At 41.0% G+C, this 23,593-nt stretch overlaps 1 protein-coding gene and 2 long non-coding RNA genes across 13 annotated transcripts in view; 2 read left to right on the top strand and 1 right to left on the bottom strand.

Annotated features, from left to right (window-relative positions):
• Positions 1 to 10,466, bottom strand: part of LOC102553447 (uncharacterized) — a 53,371-nt gene extending 42,905 nt beyond the window's left edge. The window contains exon 1 of one of the 4 annotated variants that reach the window (XR_015629065.1): positions 10,156 to 10,466. This is a non-coding gene — a long non-coding RNA (uncharacterized LOC102553447). The remainder of the gene's footprint in view (positions 1 to 10,155) is intronic. The other 3 variants (XR_015629066.1, XR_015629067.1, XR_015629069.1) reach the window with 3 other exon arrangements.
• On the top strand, positions 10,407 to 16,643 carry LOC148003665 (uncharacterized). Of its 5 annotated transcripts, XR_015629064.1 has the most exons (5): positions 10,407 to 10,762; positions 11,275 to 11,355; positions 14,275 to 14,423; positions 14,724 to 14,909; positions 16,085 to 16,353. It is a non-coding gene; the product is annotated as an uncharacterized LOC148003665 (long non-coding RNA). The 5 variants fall into 5 exon arrangements; XR_015629060.1 differs by lacking the exon at positions 14,724 to 14,909 and having other exon boundaries at positions 16,085 to 16,643; XR_015629063.1 differs by lacking the exon at positions 14,724 to 14,909 and having other exon boundaries at positions 10,434 to 10,705; positions 16,085 to 16,643.
• A 584-nt stretch (positions 16,644 to 17,227) lies between these two features.
• Fam135a (family with sequence similarity 135, member A) overlaps positions 17,228 to 23,593 on the top strand; it is an 80,893-nt gene continuing 74,527 nt past the window's right edge. For 2 of the 4 annotated variants that reach the window (NM_001134597.2, NM_001393818.1), the window contains 2 exon segments: positions 17,300 to 17,455; positions 18,938 to 19,026. Coding sequence is in view for 2 of the 4 variants with exons in the window: in XM_087567040.1 (XP_087423166.1) it covers positions 17,367 to 17,455 (89 nt within the window). In the remaining 2 variants the exon portion in view is untranslated. 4 annotated transcript variants of the gene reach the window in all.

The following is a 23,593-nucleotide window of genomic DNA, read 5'->3' as shown; positions in this document are numbered from 1 at the left end:
TATATTTCACAGCAAAGACCTTTGTGTGTATTAAGGGCTCTGGTGCTGGCTCAGTGATTAAGGGTGCATACTGTTCTCCCAGATGAGCTGAATGTGGATGGGATACTTGAATACATTAGAGAGCTCACAACTGTCCATCTCCGTCTCCAGCGAATCTGGGGCTTCAGATCTCTGCGGGCACAGGAATTGTGAGCACACATCCACACACGGAAACATACACAAATGCATAATTTAGAAAAATAAATCTTTCAGATGTCTTTAAAAGATAAATTTAGTCCCTTAAATCCAGAGATATGATTATCAGGCATTCCTAATTTAGATGTGAGCACGGTCTCTCCACATGGACTAGTAAACTAATAGAATCCAGCTGTGTATCGGTTCTGTGTCAATATTTACCCTTGTCCTAGCCCAGAGGACTCACACCCCCGAGGCCGTTGTGAAGTCTAATTGGAAGTCATTTGGTCACAAGTTGCCGGGATCCATTCAACGCTAAATATATCATCACCCTAGTTCCAGATGACTGACGGGTTCAGCTCTGCTTGGAGCTGAACTCATCAGTCCCAAAATAGTTACGTTTTCTGTTTCCAGCAATGTTTTCAGATACTGTTTCTATGGTTTCCTAACCACAAATAGAGCAATAATATACTTCCTGAAATGAAAGAGATGTGATTTTCTGATTTTTCCCCCCACAGGGGTAAAGACTGTCATTTTGTCACTGGGAGACTATCTCAGCCTCTGATTATTTGTGTTTGATCTGGAGACCAAATTAAAACGTTAACGGAAGTATTAAAATATGAAAGCAACCATGACTATCATTCTTTATTGGAACTGACTAGTGCTCCTTTGACACCAAGAGAAATTCCTGAATGATGTATGTGTGTGTGCAACGCCTATGTGTGCAACACCACCAAAGTTATAGAACAGTCATGAACCTAAAGGTTTTTTATTTATTTATTTTAATGTATATGCATATTCTTTTTTTTAAAAATGCTTATTAAAAAATTCTCAAGCTGGAGAGATAGCTCAGTGGTTAAGAGCACTGACTGCTCTTCCAGAGGTCCTGAGCTCAAATCCCAGCAACCACATGGTGGCTCACAACCATCTGTTATAAGATCTGATACCTTCTTCTGGTGTGTCTGAAGACAGCTACAGTGTACTTATTTATAATAAATAAATAAATAAATCTTTTTAAACAATTCTCTGCCCTGGCGCTTTGACTGCATGCATATCTGTGTGAAGGTGTCATGTCCCCTGGAACTGGAGTTACAGAGAGCTGTGAGCTGCCATGTGGGTGCTGGGAATTGAACACCAATCCTCTGGAAGACTGTAAGTGCTTATTAACCACTGAGCCACCTCTCCATTCCTGAAGGTTGTTTGGTTTTGTTGTCTGTTTGTTTCAAGACAGGGTTTCTCTGTGTATCCCTGACCATCCCAGAATTGCTTTGTAGACTAGGCTAGCATCAAACTGAGAGATCAGTCTGCCTCTGCCTCCTGAGTGTTGGGATTAAAGGCGTGTGCAACCAAGTTCTTAAAAGTTTTCTAATTGGTATAAGAGTTGGAGACAACTGCTGAATTCTCTAAATGTTTCCTACTTCCTGTGGCTGATTCCTAACTTAAGAATAGGAACTTAACACACTGTGTTTTAATTGAATAATTGGATTAACTTGACTGAGAGCATAATTTATCAGAATTTTTATAACAACAACAATAATAGCAAACAGATGGGAGGGTTGACTAACTCAGCAAAGTACTTGCAAGCCAAAAGCCCTGATTCAATCCCTAGAGTCCCTATAAAGTGCTTGGAATTCTCACACTGGGGAGGCTGAACTTAGGAGACTCCCTTGAACTCATTGGTCTACTGGTCTACCCTAAGGGATGAACTCCAAGCTTATGGGATCACATGTCTCAAAACAAGTGGATGACATTCCTGAGAATGGTACCCGAGATTGTACTATGACTTCACCACATGTGTACATACATGCACACACACACACACACACACACACACACACACACACACACACACATGCGAGCGCACCACTTGCATACACCATCAACATCAGCATCAGCAGCTTAATCATACGCCTACTAATTTGTCTCATAGCTTAAGAAACTAATAGCTTAGGAAGACCACACTTTCTCTTGCAGGTTTGCCATGATGCAGCACCATTCTCCTTTGCAAAGACTGAAACTTTATTGTGTATATATTAAATTTTCTTTACCCATTCATCCGTTGGGGACACCCAATTGGATACTTCAGCTATTATGCATAGCATCACACAAACACGGACATGCAGACATCTTCTTATATGCTAACTTTATTTCCTTTGGAGAAATGTTCAGGAGTTGTATCATATAACAAATATAAACTGTTTAGTCAAACTACTGCTTTGACTGTTACAGGTCCCAGAAAAGCAAATGCTGCATGCTCTTTCTTGTTTGTAGATCATAGGTGTGGATCTTTAGATGTGCTGGAGTCACTGCAAAAGCCAGGAAAATAAAGAGTGACCAGGTAGGGGCGGTGGCTCTCTAAAGGGTGGATAATAGGATAAGAGGCTAGGAAGGGAATAATGGGTCAGAGGAACATAGACAGGAAGGAGAAAGAGGAGGGATAATAAACATGAAGAATGTTCAAAAGTGCATAGGGGAACTTATCTTCTGTTTACTTAAAATATGTAACATATATTTGATGAAGTTATGCCACTTGGGATGATAATCCCCACAAAAGCCATAATATCTTAAAACAAACAAAGAAACAAACAAAAAATAAACCTGTCATGAACCTTCTTCCAAGTTGCCAAGAGAATTAAAGACTTCCTCAAATAATACAGACTATTGCCATTTTCCTTGGGTGCCTCCCAGAATTTGAAGGTACAACCCTATTGCTGAAGACTCCAGTCTGCAGACACAGGACTTCGTGAAATAAAACTGGATCTGACCTCCAAGCCTCTTCTCTGAAAAATACTTCTATAGTGTCCAAAAGATGCTCTACCAGATACCAAACAAGAAAAGCAATCAATAGTCCTCACCAACTTATAAAGCTTAAGCAGTATGGCAAGATATACCCAAGGATGCTATATCATAGGGGTAACCGATAGCTATCCAATTGGACGTAAGGTCTACTCAATAGGAAGGAATTCATTCCTGGTGCTATAAACCTGGCCAATTATCCATTTCTGGCAAAGTCATAGACCTGCATGAGAACCTACGACTCCCCCCTTTCCTAACTTGTATAATATCTTGCTGCGTTCAAATAATCATCCTATATTCATAGGTAAGCATAGCTTTCAAACCTCACCAAAGAAGCTTCTTTTTGTAGCAAATAGAGACCATCACAAATCCACAATTGGTCCAGCTGCATGGAACAATTGACCATGGTCTGCACAACCCTAATGGTTACCTCTACCAACACAATTCTAACCACTAAGGCTCATAGACTACCGAGGAAGAGGGAGCAGAAATATAGTAGGAGCCAAAAGACTAGGACATCTTCAGTGAACTAGATAGTCTTTCATGTCAGGAAAACTGCAAAAATATGGTTGCTTAAATAAAACCCACACGACACCAGAGGACATACCATTGAGTGTCAAAAATCTCACGAGACCCTACTCCTAGATCATTGCTTCTCAACCTTCCTAATGAGGTGACCCTTTAATAGAATTCCTTATGTTGTGGTGATTCCCCGACCACAAAATTATTTTTGTTGCTACTTCATAACCGTGATCTTGCTATTGCTATGAACCCTAATGTAATTACCTGGCCTTTCTAATGGTCTTAGGTAACCCCTAAAGGGGAGATTAACAGGTTAAGACAAACTGCTGCCCAAGATAAAGAGCTATTGGCCATTCCTGGCTGCTAAGAGAAGCACAGTCAGTTTCCTCTAGGGATGAGCTCCCTACAAATTACCCAAGCCTAAATAACCCTAAACATACAGGGGAACCACTAAACGGACGCAGTATGTTGTATATATAAATGCATATGTATATATGTCCCAAGGGTTAAAGATACATTTGAAAGAGAGTTGGGGGAGGGGGATTAGAAGGAGGAGAGCAAAATATCAAATCTCAAAATGCAGGACAATCTCAAAAAAAGTATGTTTAAATAGATGAGTATCAGAAGGTGACAAAGAAAGAATTTAATCCTAAACTAAAATCTCAATCAGCATGTACTCAATCACATTTCCTAGAATTTAAAAACAATTAATGAGAAGGAAACTTTGGATATGCTGATTAACCTGTATGTTTGTTTTTGGAAAAAGAAAGCAAGGTTGAGAGATCATTGTTTTAACAACCTTTCTTTTGGCTACTCTAAAAGATTAGATAACCAATTACATAACGAGCTATATAAAGTACCAGACTGAATCCATGAAAAGTCAGTCTGCCACCTGAGCCTCCACACATAGTATAAAAGCCTGTGAGACTAGACAGTGACCTAAAACTCTTACACGCTACTACTAACATAAAGGACCTTGTAAGGCATCCCAGGACAGTGTTGTACAAAGAAACACAGTTCTTTTCAATAAACTTTGACGATAAGCACTTGGCTGTAAACTGTTTTACATGTAAACAAGTAATCTCTTCAGGGACCATTTAGAAAACACAACTATTAGATACTTGAATGGTTATTCATCGAACATTGTATGGTTAAGAGTAAAACTCCCTGTAAGACAGAGAGGGGTTTGTCACTCAGTTATAAAGTGCTTGTCTAGTATAAGGCCCTAGATTCAGTGTCCAGAACAACAAGAAGTTTCAATAAATGGATAATGAATGGGGGCCAAAACAATGAACTTGGAGTATCAAAGGAAGTAGGGATGGAAAAAAAAAGAAATGATGAGAATTAACATTAAAATTCAAAGGTGGAATTTATAGATAACTTTTTGGAGACAAATTCTTCAGAATAAACAAATCCTTAATAGGAGGTCTATACAAGGCTGCTATGAGACTTGATCTCCTTAACCATGGAAGGAAGGCGGGTAGAAACCAATGGCGGTCAGCAGGAAGGCTGGTACCAGACAAAGCTAGTAAAAATAGGTAAAGGTTTCGTTTTAGCAGAACATCTTAAAATCTTCCTACCTGCTTCCTCCTTTGAAAATCCTCTTCAGAAAAGCAACAACAACAAAACAACAAGTGAATTTTTAAAAGTCAAAGGCTACTCAAGGAAGCACGCACTGGGACTTCCGCTTCCCGCATCCCGCCTCTGCTTAGCAGATTTTCTCTGTCTGCCAAATGGATGTTTCCTTGTCCCCATAAACTCCTTCAACTGCTGATTTTGTGTGCGGTGTTTGAGATTGCTCTGTTGATAGCTGTTGCAGTTCAGATTTTTTGCTGTCTTTTAATTCTACAACTGGTAGTGGGAAGTGAACCGGTAAGTGTTCCAGACTCCTGGATTGTATCACTTTAAGGGTTCGTCTTCTGAAGATGGTAACATTTGGGGACCTCATCTTGCGATTTCTTTTGCGAACTACCTACTCATCAAGGTTAGAAATCAGAAAGTGGCTATGCCAAAACTACAGACATCTTTCCCTCATCGTGGAATGGGGCTAATACATTTATTTTCTTCCCTCAATCAAGGATGGTCCGCTCAGAGGTCCTAACTCTGATGTCTGTGTACCCTAAGAAGCCAGTGAAGACGACTAGAGATCTGTAGACAGGTATTAAACTGTACTGTTGACCTAAGGCCTGGTTATGTTACCTCATTCTGGTTAGGGTGAAACCTAACTAGAGTGCCTAAAGGGAAATTTAGAAAATTTCTCTGGCTGGAGAGATGGCTCAGTGGTTAGAGCACTGACTGCTCTTCCAGAGGTCCTGAGTTCAATTCGCAGCAACCACATGGTGGCTCACAACCATCTGTAATGGGATCTGATGCCCTCTTCTGGTGTGTACGAAGACAGCAACAGTGCACTCACATACATAAATCTAAAAAAAGAAAATTTCTCTCTACCCTGAGGCAAATGGTGCCTATATCTTTGGATTTCCCAAAGCACCTGTATCTCTTAAGCCTATCCCTTCTACAACACTCAGGGTGAGACAAGCCAACATAGGTTTTAAATTAAAATTAAACAGTGATTAAATTAAATTTCTTCTCTTTCCCTCTCTAAAAACTATCTAAAAGACCTCAAAAAAAAATCATAGCTATTCTGAGATGAGATTACGATTTTTCCCTGTTTCTTTATTTTGTTAAATGGGGCCTGTCTTAGTCAGGGTTTCTGTCACTTTGATGAAACACAATGATACAGAAGCAAGTTGAGGAGGAAAGGGTTTATCTAGCTTACACTTCCAGATCATAGTCTATCACTGGAAGAAGTCAGGACAGGAACTCAAGCAGGGCTGGAACCAGGAGGCAGGAGCTGATGCAGAGGCCATGGAGGGATGCTGCTTACTGGCCTGCTCCCCATGGCTTGCTCACCATGCTTTCATATAGAACCCAGGACCTCCAGTCCAGAGCTGACACCATTCACAATCATCTGAACCCTCCCACACTGATCACTAATTGAGAAAATGCCTTATAGCTGGAGCTCATGGAGGCATTTCCTCAACTGAGGCCTCTTCTTCTGTGCCCTCTGATGATTCTAGCTTGTGTCTAGTTGACACACAAAAACAGCCAGTGCAGGGCCTCCCTGCTAAGCCATAAAACTGCTTCCCGTTTTATGCATGCTAATCAACTAAAGTGTCTGTTTGAAAAAAAAAAAAAAGGTGTAAAGATCTACATTTAATCTGTGAGATGTTCGGATCCCATGGGGACTTGTGCCTGATGGGAAGTGGGCTCACTTTATCAGGATGATGGGTTCTCTTTGTCAGAGCAAAAGGAAACATGTGGCTTGCCGAGAGTCTTTCTCTGAGTGTCTGCTGCATGTGTGATTCTTCAGCCCTCAGTAAACGCCTTTCTTCAACAGCTAAAAAGAATGAAGGAAAGCCAGACAGACAGGAAAAGAGAAATTTTGTGCTCATGATAAGACCACACAGTTGTTTGGTATCTAAAGCAAAACAAACAAACAAAAAAAACAAACAAACAAAAAAACGGGGTGGGGGGGATGCAGTCCATGCATTTTATATTATAAAAATGATAAATGAGATTCTGGGGCAAAGAACCTTATTCTTCACAGTTTCCAAAGGGCTCACCTTGTGTGATAAATTATCACTTCAGTCGCCTCTTCCCTGTCTTTACCTAGGTTAGATGCAGTTACAAATGATCCTTAGACGTGTTCTTGTTGTGGTAAAAATAAAAAGAGACAGATAGATACAGGTTGATATGAATATTTTTAAGGGACGGGTGTGTACAGGATTCTGTGCTGTCTAGATGGGCAAATTATATCTTTTCAATTGGATCAGAGGTTACTGTGTGGTGTGTTCTTTCATGTTAAGAGAGCCGCGAGATAGGCAGTCTCTGTATGAAACTGGCGTGGTGGCAACCCGCCTTGGGAACGAGATGGGTAGAGAGATTGCTGCGGGGCTCAGAGAGTAGCGGTCGGCAGTGCGAGATGGGATGGAGCTTAGCAGGTGAAACGCTTTGCTGACTGAGATGAAAATATCCCACAGATGCCATGTGGCCCTACGGTGCCGGCTAGAGCGGAACAAAAGAAAACCTTTTTTTATTTTTACCGCAACATATTCTTACTAAATATAATATCAAAATAAATCAATAGCTCGCTGATACCTCATCACGTTCATGGCGTCTCTACTTCACAATAGTAATGACTGAAGTAAAACCTACATGACTGCATGTACCCTAAGTTCTGTGGCGCAGATCACATGTACTCTTTAGATTCTTTTTCAAACAGTAACACTTTTGATTCTCTGAAACCTGTTGTCAGGTTTGATTCCCTGAAACCTTGATGCTACTGTTTGTGTTTAAGAAAGTTTCAATGCTGCCAGGCGTGGAGGTGCAGGCCTCCATCCTGGCACTCAGGAGGCAGGGGTGGGTGGGTTTCCCTGAAGTCAGCCTGGGCTAGGTAGTGAATTCCAGGACAGCCAATGTTACTTACATAGAGAGACCATGTCTCAAACAAAACAAAACAACAACAAAAACAAACAAACAAACAAACAAAAAATCCCAAGCAAAACCAAAAACCCCTAAAAAATGAAGTTTCTATATAAAGATGATTATCTTTATATACAGTTGAAGATGAAAATACTCAAACTCTATCAACATTTTTGAAAATCTAGCAAGTGCTTGATTCTTCTATTTTTGTAAGTGGCTAAACCCTCTCCCCTTGTATTTATTCTCAATTTGAATTACACGTGATTTTAATCAATATTTCGGCCTCTTTTGTTCTAGGTTCTTAGATTTTTTTTCCACATTATAATTCTTTAGTTTCTATTGTGTTGCTTCCTGTTACTGAGTTATTTAACATAGTGGGGGTTTGTTTTGTTTTGGTTTTAGTTGTTGTCTTTCACAGGATGACAGGCAGCACTCGGGTTACTTAACAAAGAAGTTCCTTTCTCTGTAGGCATTCACACACGCACCTGCATACAAGCACACTGTCTCTGCATAAGAAAATACAGTTTCCAAGTCTCTGAGATCTCTTGACTACCCTTCTCCTGTCTACTGGGAGCATCCTTTCAATTATCCTAGACCCTGTCCCTTACTGGGTACCTGCATCTCTTTCTTACAGAGATGCTGGTGTCAGCCACAACCTCTGGAGGCCCTGTATTACAGTGCCCTGCTTCTGCAGGCATGCATAAAGAAGCCAAGGAGAGAGGCAAGTGTGCCCCTCAGTTGGCACAGCCAGTCTCTCCTTGCGAGCTATATCCTGTCTGTAACTGAAACTGGCCCAATGACTGACTTCTGTCTGTTGTGATAAACTTGCCCAAAAGGGTATTTGTTGGAGCAGAGGGGCAGGACAGGAACTACAGTCTCAAAAGTGTAACATTGTAACCTATCCAAATGACACGCACACTCAGCTGAATAAGACCTCGGAGGTTTTACCCACATTTTGATCTACAGGATTCTAGCTTGTTCTAGAGATGGGATCTTTATTTCAGGAAATCGTGAAGGCAGAGATACATAATCAAATGCTTCTGAAGAGTCGTTGGGGTTAGCCTGTACTTTAGTGAAGCGCTGAGTGATTTCACTCAGAGCCTGAGTAAACAGGAACTAAGTGACTAGGTGGAGTTGCAACACTCAGATATGCAAGACAGTTCATTCGTTGTATATATATTATGCATTAGAGTCTGATTCTGGAAGAATTACTTTTAATAATACATGCGGGCTTATTTTTTCTGTACTAGGGAACAATTTATTCTGGAAGGGCTGGGAATTTATTCTGGTTTCTTAATATCAATGTATCATTTATTTTCTCAGTAATAGGACCAGGAAGATTCTCTCCATTTTTTTTTCTTTTGAGATAGAGTGTCATATATTCCAGACTGGCCTCAAACTCCGCCTTTATCCATTGATGGCTTTGATTTCCTGGTCCTCCTGCTATGAGTGCTGGGTGAGATTACAGGCATATGCCACCACACCCAACTTCTGTTCCAAATTTAAAGTGTCAACACTGTCAGTCTAATATTTAAAAGTATATGTCATAGCTACATACAATTACTAGTAATATCTTTAAAACGTATATTCTGACTATATACCGGTAGCTTTTGCTTTAGCGATATTATAGTGACTTTGTCAAAGTGAGCTAAGACAATTTACTCTCAAGTGCTCCATGCCCCCAAATGGATTCTGAACCATATGGCAGAAATTGATACAGATGGCTAAACTTGCTGTCATGCTTGTTAATTATTAATAGCAAAAACCAACACAGAAACTTGGATGTATCACACTCAAAACTATAAACTTGTATGAGAGTCTATCAAAATACTATCTTAGAGTACTCCAAAGCGAGTAAGATAGGCAATAGGCAGAGGGAGGAATGCGTCTGGTATGTCTTTGCCAGACATTGAAGCAGATGCTTCACCTACTTTAGACAATTTAACATAAGAACATTCAGAGAGCAAACCTTTTGACGGCTGTGGAGGTGTTTAACTAGTTTTTCTTTTTCCAAGCCAGCATACCACTTGGTTCACATATTCATAATGGAAAGGCTAACTCACTCGCTCTCATGATTCTCTTGCACAATTTTTGACAGTCTCATCTTTTGAATCATCATCAGCCTCAGGCTTTTACTTCGAGCCGTCTCTGGAAGACCGGTTTAGCTTTTCAGCTCACCTTTCAAAGGATCTCCAGCGCAGGCCACTCATTCTGTGTCCCAGGTGTCTAATGAGTCATTTTCCTCTTCTCAGTCGCCAGAGCATGATATCAAAGGCTGGTTTATCTTTCTGGGTGGATACAGCATCATTAAGCTTAAATATGCCCTTGGCCAACAGACTTGAGGGTTGGGTTTAGTTATTAACTCGCTGAGCCTCCACCCAGCTAACTATTCTAGGAAATAATTTGGTGAGTCAGGTGTTTTTATGTTCATATTTTAGCAACCAGCAATCTACCCTGGGTGCTGTAGCTACAGGCTGAACATTCTGGAAAAAAAAAAATCTGTCTTCAGGTTTCCAACCTTTCAAAGGCTGAGTGCCTCCCACACAGAAAGATACATTGTTTGCTACAGCACCATTGTTTGTATGCTTCTCTTTTGTGCCGCATTGCTCTGATTGTTACAAAAGGTCACATTGGCTTGCCTCAGTCTTGCTGAAGCCGGGAAGGCTTGACAAGCACAAAGCCGCCTCCTGACTTTGAGAATCTGGATGTGAGAAAACCGAAGTGACAGGTTGTAATGAAACAGGATTGAAAAATGGGCTGCTCTTTCGCTCCTGGTAGACGAGTCGTGAGTACCGTGACGTGAGCACCGTGACCAAGCGCCTCTCTGTCTAAAAGGCTTGACTCACGGGCTCGTTTTCTTTCTGGCAGCTGGTTGTGGGAGCACGCTGAGTGGCAGACTTTCCATCACCCTTCTCCCACCAAATATGCATATGGAGAAGAACCTAGAAGGAGGGTGGAGGATGGGGTGGGGGTGGGGCTGGGGAGGAACAGAAGGTTGATACCTCCCCAATTATACAGGAGTAGCCATAACAGATGCTCATCTGCTTGAGAGGTAAGGACGCTGCTAAATTATAAAAACACAAACACACCAGAACTTCTTAGAGGTGAAGACATAAGGAAATTTATTTTAGGATAAAAGGTTCTCCTGGCACCAAATGGTAGTTAATTTTCTTTTAGCATGATAAATGGTAAGCCAATGACAACTTGTATGTTCTGTGTATGATGCTGCTCACAAAATTTCTATAATGTTGCCAATATTTCATTTTATAGCTTTTAGACTGTGATTTTTTTTCCTAGGGCTGAGCCAAAACTTAGCCTGGGATCATTTGGTCTGAAGAATTATTATGTTGTATTTATCATGAAGAGATACAACTACTGGTAAGTATATTACGTTGGATACGCAGTAATTCTTTTAAGATTTATTTCTTTTATTAGTCTGGGTATTTGCCTGCATATGTGTATGTGCATCAAGAATGTGCCTGGTGCCTTTAGATGTCAGAAGAGGGGATCAGATCTCCTGACCATGGAGTTATGGATGGCTGGGGTGCTGGGAACCCATGTGGGTGCTCCGAATTGAACCCAGGTCCTCTGAAAGAGCAATAGATACTCGTAACCCCTGAGCTATCCCTCCAGCCCCCTATAGTATTTTTTAAAAAGAAAATTAGTACTATTAGCATGTGCTCTGCACAGCAAACTTATGACTGGTTTGGTTTGTACATATAGAAAAAAAACGTACAGACATCAACACTTGTTTGACACAGTTGTTTACCATTCTTGAAACCAAATGGTACAAGATTTTCAAAAGCAACCTTTCAAAACAATGCGAAATAAAGAATTTCACCAAAACACAGTAAGATTTATAATCTAAGCAGTATCAAGATTCAGTGACATAGTGGTAAGTGATGTTAAAAGTCATGATGAAGAAAAATAATGTTTTCATATAGGACACAGATAGTTGGAGGGCTCTCAATGTACAGATACATATATACACACACACACACATATACATATTCATTAAATCAGATTATCATCTATGTAGAACTTTTGCCATAATCTTTATTTTGACTATTCTCTTTATAAGCATGTGCCCTATGTCTGAACTAACAAATATAAGAACATGTCATTATTTTTTTTCCAGAACTGAGAACCAAACCCAGGGCCTTGCACTTGCTAGGCAAGTGCTCTACCATTGAGCTAAATCCCCAATGTAAGAAGACCTAAGAAGAACAATTATGACAGCATGGGAGAATAAAAGATGATTAGAGTTATATTGGTGAAGCAGTAAATTATCTTATATACTTACCAAGTGATATAACTAAAAAAAAATCTTCCAAATTTGACAAAGTTGATATAACTCTGATACTAATAGTAAATACAAGGAAAAGAAGGGAGAAGGCACAGAAAGGGTTGGGAGGATCCAGAGAATAAAAGCAAGAAAAAGCAAGAAGTTTTATTTGGGTATAATTGGCATGCAAAAGTCATATACACATTCAGGTATACAATGTGATATTTTAATGTATAGTAAAATGACTATAGCTATGTTAGTCAACATATCCATCATTTCACATAGAGCATTTTGTATGTGATGAAAAGACTGATGATGTCATCTCAGAAAGGTTCTAGCATATTAATTATTATTACCTGTAGTCACCATGGCACATTGGAGCTCCAGGACTTACTCAGTAAAAGTGAAATGGAGAGATATGGTTACACAACACCTGTAAAATGTCCTATCTATACATGTAAATTGCAACAATAGTGTTTATAGAATCATGTAAAGACAACATAGGAATGACTGGAAAATACATTTAAATGAACAGCAAATTCATTATGGTTAATTCTCCCCCCAACCCCATTTAAAGACAGGGTTGTTCTGGAACCTACTATGTAGACCAGTCTGGCCCTGAACTCACAAAGATCTGCCTGCTTCTGACTCCCAAGTGCTGTGATTAAAGGCGAATGCTACAGCAAGTGCACACCCACTCACATGTGTGAGAGCATGCACTCACACTCACACCCACATGCACATAGGCACACATGCACTCACATGTTTCTAGTTGCTAAGTAGTCTTACAGTCTCTGGTTATGATACAAAAAAGAAAGCCCATCACATAGAATATTTCCCCTTAACCTAAGAGAGCAAGCATGTGGCAAATTTCTTCTTCAAGATGTTTCTACAAATAGAATCATCCAGAAGCTGATAATTTGCTCCTGACCCAGATTGAATCACATTTATTGACTGAGTGCAAATCAGAAAAGTAATTTAAATAGCCTTTCAAGATGTAACTGCATTTTAGTCAACAGTCATGCCACCCTGAACTTGACCAACCTGGAAACTAAGCAGGGCTGGGGCCTTTTAGGATTTGGCTGGAAAAAATTTAAGAATTAAACCCCTGTTTTTCATGATACTGTATGTTTTTCTTTCTCTGTACCCTAGATAATAAATTCTGCAACTCATAATACATTTCAAAAATAAAAAACTCCAAGGATAAGCATGCTTGCAGTTGGCAATAAAGGAAATTAAGCCTACTGATAGTTGGAGGATAAAAAAAAATGTGATTTATTGTTATGGCTTTTCTGGTAACTGTGTTTATAATGGTGATTCCAATGTGAAACCGAGAACAGTAAAGGACTTTTCTACAGAAAAGAATTTTAAATGTTCAATTTTGCATTCTATATGGCCATTTGAGTTTAGGGTTGTATGTACTTTTAAGGGGCTGCAAGCAATAATTATAAATATTGTCCTAGAAATTCAATCTATTTAGGGAAAGAAATATTCAGAAGCATGGGCCTTGTTCCTTTTTGAAAAAGGTCTTTGTAAGAATAAGTTTTCCAGCACACCCATGAAGAAGCCTATTCAGTTTATAAACCAGAAAGCTGTAAACAGTTTATATAGTCACGGATTTCAGAAAACAGTTCAACTTTTTAAATTAAGTAATGAATTCATGAAATAATTGAAAAGAAGTATACAACTTTAAAAAAATCCTACAAGTGAAAAAGGCAAGAACACTGGATTTTGATGTTAAACAAGTATGAAAAGTGATACACATAAAAAAGACAGTAGTTTTATTTGATGCAGGCAAGAATGTTTTCTTTTGCGCAGATTTTAATTCATGGTAAATTAATGTTTGAATAATAATTTTAAATTATTGTTGCATGACTATTTTAGAGGATATTCACAAATACTGTCATACATCAAATAATCTAAAGTTGACAACCCTCCTTTATTTCCATTAATAGTATTTTTTAAATACCTTTCTCTAGTCTCACTAGAAGTAATGGTCCTTTTTTTCCAAGTCTGACTTTCTCTTGAAGATCATTTTGAAATAGAGAAGTATTTGGAAACACAAGCAGCACATAGATGGAAGACACAGGAAAGATCCAGTGTGACTGGAGTTTCTAGGCTTGGTAAATCCATCTGGAGGAGACACCGCCGAACCTACATGGTGAGAGACCGATCTCTGCACCAAGAGTACGGGGAAGTGAGAGGTCTGTTTGAGCTATGGTGAAGAAGATGGCTCATCACGATACCTATGAAAAGCAGTCTGATGTGAGCCACAGATCCGAGGCTAGGATTTGAGATAAGGTTTGAATCATAAGAAGTAAGAGATGGTTTTGCTATTGCAAAGCTGGTGGTAATTAGCATAAGTACCACATGACAGAAAGCTCTACGCACACAAAGAGGAGAATAAGTCATGAAGTCATGTCCTTGCTGTCTCTCGATACTATGTAATTACATTCTACAGGAGTGATTCACAAGTATGGTGGTGGGATCGGCCTGTCTGACAGCTTCTGATCCAAGCAGATGCTTTCACTTGGAAAACCCAAATAATCTGAGTTGCAAGCCAGAAGCAATTGTTTGAACCTTTTCATACTGTATCGTAAGAAGCACTTTGTGGTTTAATCAATTGTGCAGTATCAAGGTTTTCTTGGTAATGTATTATTGAAGACTGTGGCACAAGCATTATAAAACTGCATTTATTTTCTATAGATTCCAATCTTTTCCTTTAATATGTTCACAGAGATCAAGTAGTAAAGTCTTCGAGCTCCTCACCTATCTCTATTCAACAACCAGATGCATTGCTTCTTTCTTTCTTCCTTTTTTTTTTTTTTTTTTTTTTTGCAATCCTATCTTCCACTCTACAGCCCATTAGCTTCCAGACCTCTGTCATTCAAGGGTCTCAGCTGTGATGACAGGTCAGTAGCATTATTAGCTTAAAAAAATTCTTTCATATACTTATTGAGACAAGGTATCACACTGTAGCCCAGGCTGGCCACAGCCTGTCTAGTGTAGCATTACAGGTGATAGCCTTAAAACACAGTTGGGTGATTTCTTTTTAACTGGGGGATTGGCATGGTCACTGTCTTAGACCGTTCTTTTCCTAGAGAGACCACAGCCATTAAGTCATGAAGTAACATCACAACATTATTTGTTAATAGATTTGCCCTTTGGACCCGAGGCTGTTGTACCCATAAAGGAAGCGCTGTTCTTAAACTTTGCTTTGCTTAGTCTCATATTTGCTGTTAAAGAAATATAACTTCCCCAAATAGCTTATCAGTGTGCACTGTGGGTACCCATCTTAGTAGGTATGATTCTGTCATAAATGACAAGACTGACTGTACCAGAAGGGTCATTTATGCAAACGTTATTATAGGGTAACACAGGAATTCCGATTGTTTAAGTTTTATCCAAAAACTGAAGAAACACCAATGGTTAAGTCACATTTAACACTTGGTTTCCAAGGGCCTAAGGTACGAGGCAACATCACCACTGCTAAGTGGACAGAAAGGTTTAATTCATGTTTATTCTAGCAAAATATGCACATTATCAATCGCATCGAGTTCCCTCACATTATATCTAAGAGACACTACTCTTTGTTCTCCCAATTCATTTTGTATCACAAGCTGTGTTCTTTCTTCTCCGTGCATTTTTATCTTGAGCCTTGTGAAGTGTTACAACTCTTGAGGGAAATTTTCAGCTGTTGCTGAATTTCCTAACTTTGCTGTAGTCACACAGAGCTATAAAATGTCCTGTTGGTGGCCCAACTTGAGACCCATCCATGGGCAAGCACCTGACATTATTAAGGATACTTTGTTATGCTTGCAGACAGGAGTCTAGCATGGCTGTTCTCTGAGAGGCTTCACCCAGCAGATGACTCAGATAGAAGCAGACACCCACAGTCAAACAGTGGCTGGAGCTTGGAGACTCTAATTGGAGGAAACATTGCAACCCTGAAGGAGATAGGATCTCCACAGGAAGACCAACTAACCTGGACCCTTGGAGCTCTCAAGAGACTGAACCACCACCCAAAGAGCACACACCGGCTGAACTTAGCCCCTCAACCCCCTTCCTCCAACATGTGTAGCTGATGTGCAGCTTGGTCTTCATGTGTGTCTCGAACAACTGGAGGGGTTGGGGGTGGGCGACTATCCCAAAAGCTGTTGTCTGTGGGATATTTTCTACTAGCTGGGCTGCCTTGTTGGGCCTCAGTGGGAAAGGAAGTCCCTCCCCCCACAGAGGAGAGGGAGTATGGGGGAAGGATTATGGGATGGGGTGGTCTGGAGGGTACAATAAGCAGGAGGTAAATACTTTTTAAAAAATGTTCTGCTGGGACAGTAGGAAAAAAGGAAATGAAGTTAATCAATGAAAGGCTATTTTACATGGGTTTCTGCTCTTGGAACTTAAGACCTGAAAGCTTCTACTCAAGATGTCCTCAATCAAGAAGCTAATGGATGAGCATGCACGCATGGCCACACCATGAATGGGTCCCCATTAGCGACTGCTGGGGGCAGCACCGACCCCATTGCCCTAACAGAGACGCAGGGGTCGGCTCTCGCCATGGCAGCAGGGTGAGAAGACGTGGATAAGAAAAGGATGACTTCAAGAGAAATCTCTTCAGTCTTCAACTGTCCTTTCGTGCCTCTTGGGAACCCTTTAACACTCGGCTAACGGGCCACACTATCCCCCAAGCTCCCACCCTAGCTGGGCTCGCGCATTTTATTGACGCAAGCCTCTCGTTCTCGCGGGAACTCGGGAGCGGCGAGCCGGGAAAGGAGAACAAATCTTGAAATCTCAGTTGGCGCCGGCGGGGCCGCAGCGGCCGTAGCTCCTGGTGGGGGGCGGGACTTGGAACCTAAGGGGCGTGTCCTCGCCTCAGAGAGGGCGGGACGTTGTGGGAGGGGGAGGGGAGTACATCAGGGGCGGGGCCGCGGGCCGGGACCTGTTGAACGCAGGTAGCGCTCCCGGGCCGGGCACCCTTGGGACCGAGGCGACTGCGCATGCTCGCCGGCGGCTCTGGGCCGGGAGCCCAGCGTCCGTGACGAACCGGCTCCTGGCTTTGCGGTGGTTGCGGGTGCAGCGATGGCGATGTGAGTGGGCCCGGGGCGGGATGGTGCGGACCTGGGTAAGGACGCCTTCCAGCCGGACGCACAGCTCCTCCGTCGCACAGGCGCCAACCGAGGCCGCGCGGGTTGAGAGGTGAGCTCCTCGTTGCCCGCGCGACTCCCGGCCCCCGCGACCGGAGCCAAGTCCATCTCCCCTGCGGGGTCGGACAGGAAGCGGCCTCCTCGCCTCGTCCGGCTCTGGCGCTCTGGCCTCAGTCGGAGCCGGGTCCTGGGCCCGCTGAAGGTCGGCGGGGACGTGAGGGGCGCGGCGCGCAGGCGGGTGCTCCCGGGCCGGCCCTGGCCGCACGTCGCGCCGGGTGTCCAGCCGGTTCTCCGCCCCGCTCCACCGTCGCCGCCTGGCCCTTCGACCCCCATTGGCTCCCACTCGCGCCCGTGTGCCCTTTGGCCTCGGTGGTCCCTCGACGTCGGCCCAGCTCTGCGAAGGTTGCTTCCCTCGACTGTGCATCCCCAGTCGATAACCCCTTGGCCGTCGCTGACCAGTTTGCTCGCTGTTAGCACTGTTTTCCTCCGTTGGCACTTCATTCTAGCTCTTTTGTTAGTTACTGACTTGTGGGAGGGTGGGCTTTCTGGCTTTTTGCTCGTTTTGTTGTTGTTGTGTTTAAGCATCCTTTTGCCCTGGTGTTCTTTCTATGTTCAGCCTTGCCTTCAGAGGCCCTTGCTCTCTTACTTCTCCTTTGGTACCCTGCCTCGTTACTTTCTGTCCAGTAGTTCCTAACCTTCATACCAAACCGATTTCAGTTCTTTAATGTGGGTGTTTTTTAATCCATAAAACTCCTTTTTCTATTTGTATGGATGGAGCCTCCTCATTCGGTCCGTATGTTTTACTTTTTATTACATCCCTGAAGAGTTACAACAACCTCTTCTCTCTTCTGCTTTCTACATAAGCTAGGGATGTACCCAGTATCCCCAGTGAAGGGGACTCAGAAGAGCAATCAGTTTCTTCATCTTCCTTCACCAGAAAGTATCTAAAGAATGGCTGTTCACTTTATTGGATCTTGAAGAATTACATGCACCAGTCATGTTATGAGAGACGATCTGGCCATTCAGAGGTCGATGCTCCAGTAAAGTTGTCCAGGAACAAATCTGAAATGAAATTTTAACAAAAATTGCTATATAAAATGTATTGATTTGGTGGTTTACTCTCACGATTACGGTTGATTATATCACTTTGAGCCTGTTCTATTTCATAAGTGCATACAGTTTCTGCTAACAAGAATAGGATACCTGCTCATCGAGGAAGAACAAGAAAGAAGTATTAACCGGAGCTGGGGATTTAGCTCAGTGGTAGAGCGCTTACCTAGGAAGTGCAAGGCCCTGGGTTCCGTCCCCAGCTCCAAAAAAAAAGAACCAAAAAAAAAAAAAAAAAAAAAAAGAAGAAGTATTAACCTTTTGATTTGGGCAAGAGAACTTAACACTTTTGGGGGCTTTGCTTCCCTCCGTCTTGATTCAAATCTAATTAAAATGAAACTTCTATGTTAATTACTGTGTAGTAGCATCATATTCTGGAGGCATCGGCTGAGGCAATTATTTTCAGTAAAGTTTGCCTTTATTTTAGGGTTGAAGAACAACTGGATTATGTATTTCATTCTGGAATCTCAAAGCAGCCTACAAACAATAAGTTCTTCCTTATGTTATCTATGCCAGGTAGGACTTACTTTTTTTTTTTTTTTTCTATTTCTGTTTTAAGAAGAAAAAAATACCAACGCAGGGAGAAAAAAAGTAGTTTCTTGTTCAGAGTGACTTACAAGTAAAAAGTAGAACCTGGTGTTATTAAACCACATTTCTCTTAAAAGAGCTAAGTGTATATGATGAATGTTTCCTGTAGTTTACATTTTAAATGCTTTTTCAAATGCAAATAAATTATTGCGATTTCTCAAAGATGCTTGCTCTCCTTTGAAAGCCAGTCTCTCTCCTTGTAGACATCTATCCGTTAGAAAGTCACTATCTACAAATTCTTAGGACCGTAGTGAGCTCCTTTTATTTTCTTTGAAATGAAATAAAGGATCTGTGTTACACAGCAGGCAGAAGAGTAAATGTGAAAAGATTGGAACCCAGAGCATAACTCAGTCATAGTCCGAAGAAGCCATTTAGCCTCTCCCTCAGTGTCTCCACCTGTAAACTCTGGTAGTAATACTGGCAACCCAGTAATCTATCTGTAATCACCCCTTATTTAAACATGCTTAGGGCCACCATAGACACAAATTACTACGTAAATACATAATTTTTGTTGGTTTAATTATAGACTAGCAACAATAAAGTTACTAGTGCTTAAATCCCTTAAGACCAAGCTAAACAGTTTGATGTCTTTTTTTTATCTCATATTTCTATGCATGATATCTAGTGGAGTAGAAGTGAACTGTGAAAGAGCTTGGATTAATGCTCAGACACAATGGGCAGGCATTGGATCATTCAATATGTAAAAGAGACGAACACGTTGTTTGCCAGGAGTGGATCCTGAGAGGAACTGTAGTAGTTCTATCTTTAGTGACTCTCTAGTTTTCTGTTGTCTTTTCTTTTCACTGTAGGTTCTGTAAACTAGAGCCCCTTGAGACTTAAGGGTCAGGAGAGATTGTTAGAAGATAAAAAAAGGCAAGGATTTCCTTTGTTTTTGAATTGAGGTATGGAGGAAAAAACTATTTAATGAACTTCGTGATGTGTCCGTGTGTGTGTTTAAGTGAGTGGAGACAGCATAGAGCTTTAAAGTGAGGAGGTCAGTCTGTTTTGAGTGTCAGGAGGAAGGCTAAGGAATGAGTAGGAACCAGATGCAGAATTGTGATAGAGAGAGCATTCTTACTGGATCCAGAAGGTTCAAAAAGTCACAATGTGCATGTGTTGTTAGGCTGCATGTTTTCAAGAGTTTAGTTAGGCACCTGTACAGTGGTTGCATATTTTAAAGATTTTCAGTTTTTAACATGTACCTGCTTGTTCAGTTATTAAGGGCACACTAAATATAAAAATTAACCACTTTAATAGAAATATAGAAATACAAAGGTTCCAGGTATACTTTGTCATTAAAGGTATCTCCTATTTAAATAAAACTTACACAGTTCTTGTTGGTTTTAATGAAACCAACTTTGTGAATTATCTCTCAACCAAGAAACAGCTGTGAGAAAATTATAGTATATGTTTCCTTTTATAGATTTCTATCACACCAATCATAATACATAAAGTACTTCTAAAGTTACCTTGTGAATATAGAAGTCTGGGTTTGACCAGGTGCAGTGGGCTCTCCATAGGCATTCAGGGCATTTCTGTTAAGTTTTACTCACGTCCTTTAGCAACAGTTAGTTTACTCTGCCCTAGAATTAGTATTCTCTATTGAATCCTCTCTGGGTAGAACAGTGGTGACATGATCATTGATGTGTACAACGTGCCAGGAAGTTAAGACTTAGAACTTGTCCCCTCTTCATGTATAAGTAACAAAGTCAGGGATCATCATCAGTGTGAGACCACAGAAGCCTGTGGACCCTGTCCCTTTTGTCCTTTGGAATTGAGAGCTCCAGGTTTTCACACTGTCCTCATCCTTAGCTTTAAGACTTAAACTGAGTTCCCAGTTCAGGTGGGCAGGGTTAGAAGCAGGCTTTCCCCAGCTCCTTTTTGTCAGACTCATGACTACATAGCCATATAGTGATATAATACTGGTGGAAGAGTTCTGAAATCGCCCTCATACAGGTGAGCGGTGGAAAGTGTTATAAGTAAAGTCAGTAAAAAACATTCTTCAAGTTTCTAACTGAAATCTTCAGTTGTTTATTTCCCCAGCCTTTACAAAGATCTTCATTGGATTTTAATTGGAATTAATCATTCTCCATTTAAAGTTGTCTGTCCTATATGTGAAGATATTGTCAGGCTATACAGTTGAAGTATATAACAGTTTTACTTGATCTATATAATTTGGAGTAGATTTTTCTCGAACAGAATATTTAAAAATTGTGATAAAAGTTACACTGTTTGCATTTATTGAGCATAATGCACCAAATACTACATTTAGTACTTTTTGTATATTACTTTGTGAGCATTACTTTCTTAGATAGGCAGGCATTACAAAAATATTTCCATTTGAGAAAGCAGACTTAAGTCTGAATTAGAATCCAGTCTGATATCAAAGTTGGCCTGGAATAATAAATACAAGGAAGCATAGGATGCCAAGACGACAGTAGTTCTTAACAATAGTTTTCTAGAAAGTCATCATTCCTTTTACTCTGGTTCTGAGTCTTGTCTTCTGTTGAGATAACCAAAAAAAAAAAAAAAAGTTTTTCTCCAAGGGCAGTTGAGCAGGTCCTTGAAGTAGACGTTAGATGATCACTGTGCTTCCATAGGCTTTGGTAGCTGGGCCCTTCTGAAGTATTACAAGTTTGTAGTAGAGTGGCATATTCAAAGGCATCTGTCCTGTGCTATTAGCAGGGTAATTCTCTCTCCCTCACTGCTTTCCAGTAACCTGTGGTTCCTCACTGTTCCTGTGTGAAGTGGGCATGTCTATTCTGTCGAATCTGTCTCTGATGCTGCACTTTGCCCCTCCATTTGACATCACTTTCAAACAGGGCTGTTTCCTTCTACAGACCAACCTAACCTTCACTGTCAGGGATTAAAGGTATGCACTAAGGTCTGTCTTCCAGCCAGAGCAGACTGTAATCCAGGTTGAGATGGCAGTCTGGCCAGATTACACCTTTAGATGTGGTCCCTTGCAAGAGAGAGCAGCCCCGTTGCTGCATTAGATAGAATTCCTCTATGTTAGTGGATCCTTAAAAAGTTTGTGGGGACTGTTTTTAATAAACCCCATTCTCTTATTGTCCAAATGATAATAGTGGAGGTAGGTTTCCATTGTCACATGGAAAGTTCACTGTTCACGGCATTCTCATGTGCAGAAGGAAGTGTAGATAAACTCTCAGCATAGCCGACGCTTCCTACTGTTCTGTTTTTAAATTGTCCTCTTTTATGCCATCGACACAGTTTTCTAATATCAACAGTGTTCCTTTTGTTCATTTTTAAAAAGAGTCCTACCTATATAAATGTCAGTTCTAGTGTTAGTAACGATGCATTTTCTTTGCAATAGTCCTCTGTGTAGACACAAGCTATAAAGAAAGCAGGAGGGACAGTGTGTGTCTTCAAGTATGCTGCTGTGGCGTGAGAACTTTAAGGATTTCATAGGAAATACTGTTGATTACATGGGGGACTGAAGTAGTTATTAAGTGTAGTTTTTCCTGTTAGAGTTTCTATCTGGTTTTCCCTTGGGTGGGCACATTTATATGGCTTCATGATCATTAATTGTTATTTACAGGTGCAGATTTTAGAGTATTGTAAGTGTAATACGGGTAGTGGGGCTGAACACATTCTTTGTGATTTTTCATTAATTCCTTTCTGTGTGACCTTGGAATATATTGCCATAGGAACATTTTGTGTTCCTGGAAACCTTAATTTGCAGACTTATAGGAGAAATAAATCAAGTAGCATAATTAAAGCTGCTAGCATAGGAGTTGCTGCGCAAGTCATAAACGCCTGTGTTTGCTTTCATTTCACGCTACTGTTTGCTCTCTATTTGGTATCACCGACGGAGGACAAAGCTTTCCAGAAACATGTCTGTCAAATTACTCTTTCCTCTCAAAGGTCTGGCCTCCCTCCTTTCCCTGAAGAAGAGAGTCTAAATCTCTATTTTTAATTTTGTGTAATTCATGCAGTGTGCAAGTAGCTGGTAAAGTGCTGAATTCAGAGTTTACTTTGAGAAGTGAGGAATGCCAGCAAAAAATTCTAGATAGACACTTGGCCCTGCTTACCTTGTTCTCTTTAATTGAACAGCTGGAATAAGCTCAGCTCTGCTGTGGGTCGCCCTTTTCAGTGAGTGGCATGATTGCTGAGGGGATTGTCCTTGCAAATGATTCTGAGTAAATGGTTAAACGCTTTCTGCGTAGTGGTGATCCTTAGAGGCTGATGCTTGCCAAGTGGCTGGGTCATTTACAGCAGCTATGAACCAGTACTGAGCATGGTTCACCCATCAAGAACTAATAAAGATAGGTAGGTTGTCGTGGCCTCAGCCAGCTAGTGCATCCGTAATCACATGACTAGACTTTACACCGATACAGGCTTGATACAAACCCTGAAAATCCAGTGTCACCAGCTGACTGTTTTTAGTCTATAGTTGTGGTTTGTGTCTTGGTCAAGATTAGCTTAAAGCAGCTATGTCAATAAGCTGTTTCTTTTGCCAGGAGGGGCCATCTTT

The sequence above is a fragment of the Rattus norvegicus genome, chromosome 9 (genome assembly GCF_021556685.1).
Source record: "Rattus norvegicus strain SHRSP/BbbUtx chromosome 9, alternate assembly SHRSP_T2T, whole genome shotgun sequence".
NCBI lineage: Eukaryota > Metazoa > Chordata > Mammalia > Rodentia > Muridae > Rattus > Rattus norvegicus.
This window is presented reverse-complemented; position numbering and strand designations above follow the sequence as displayed.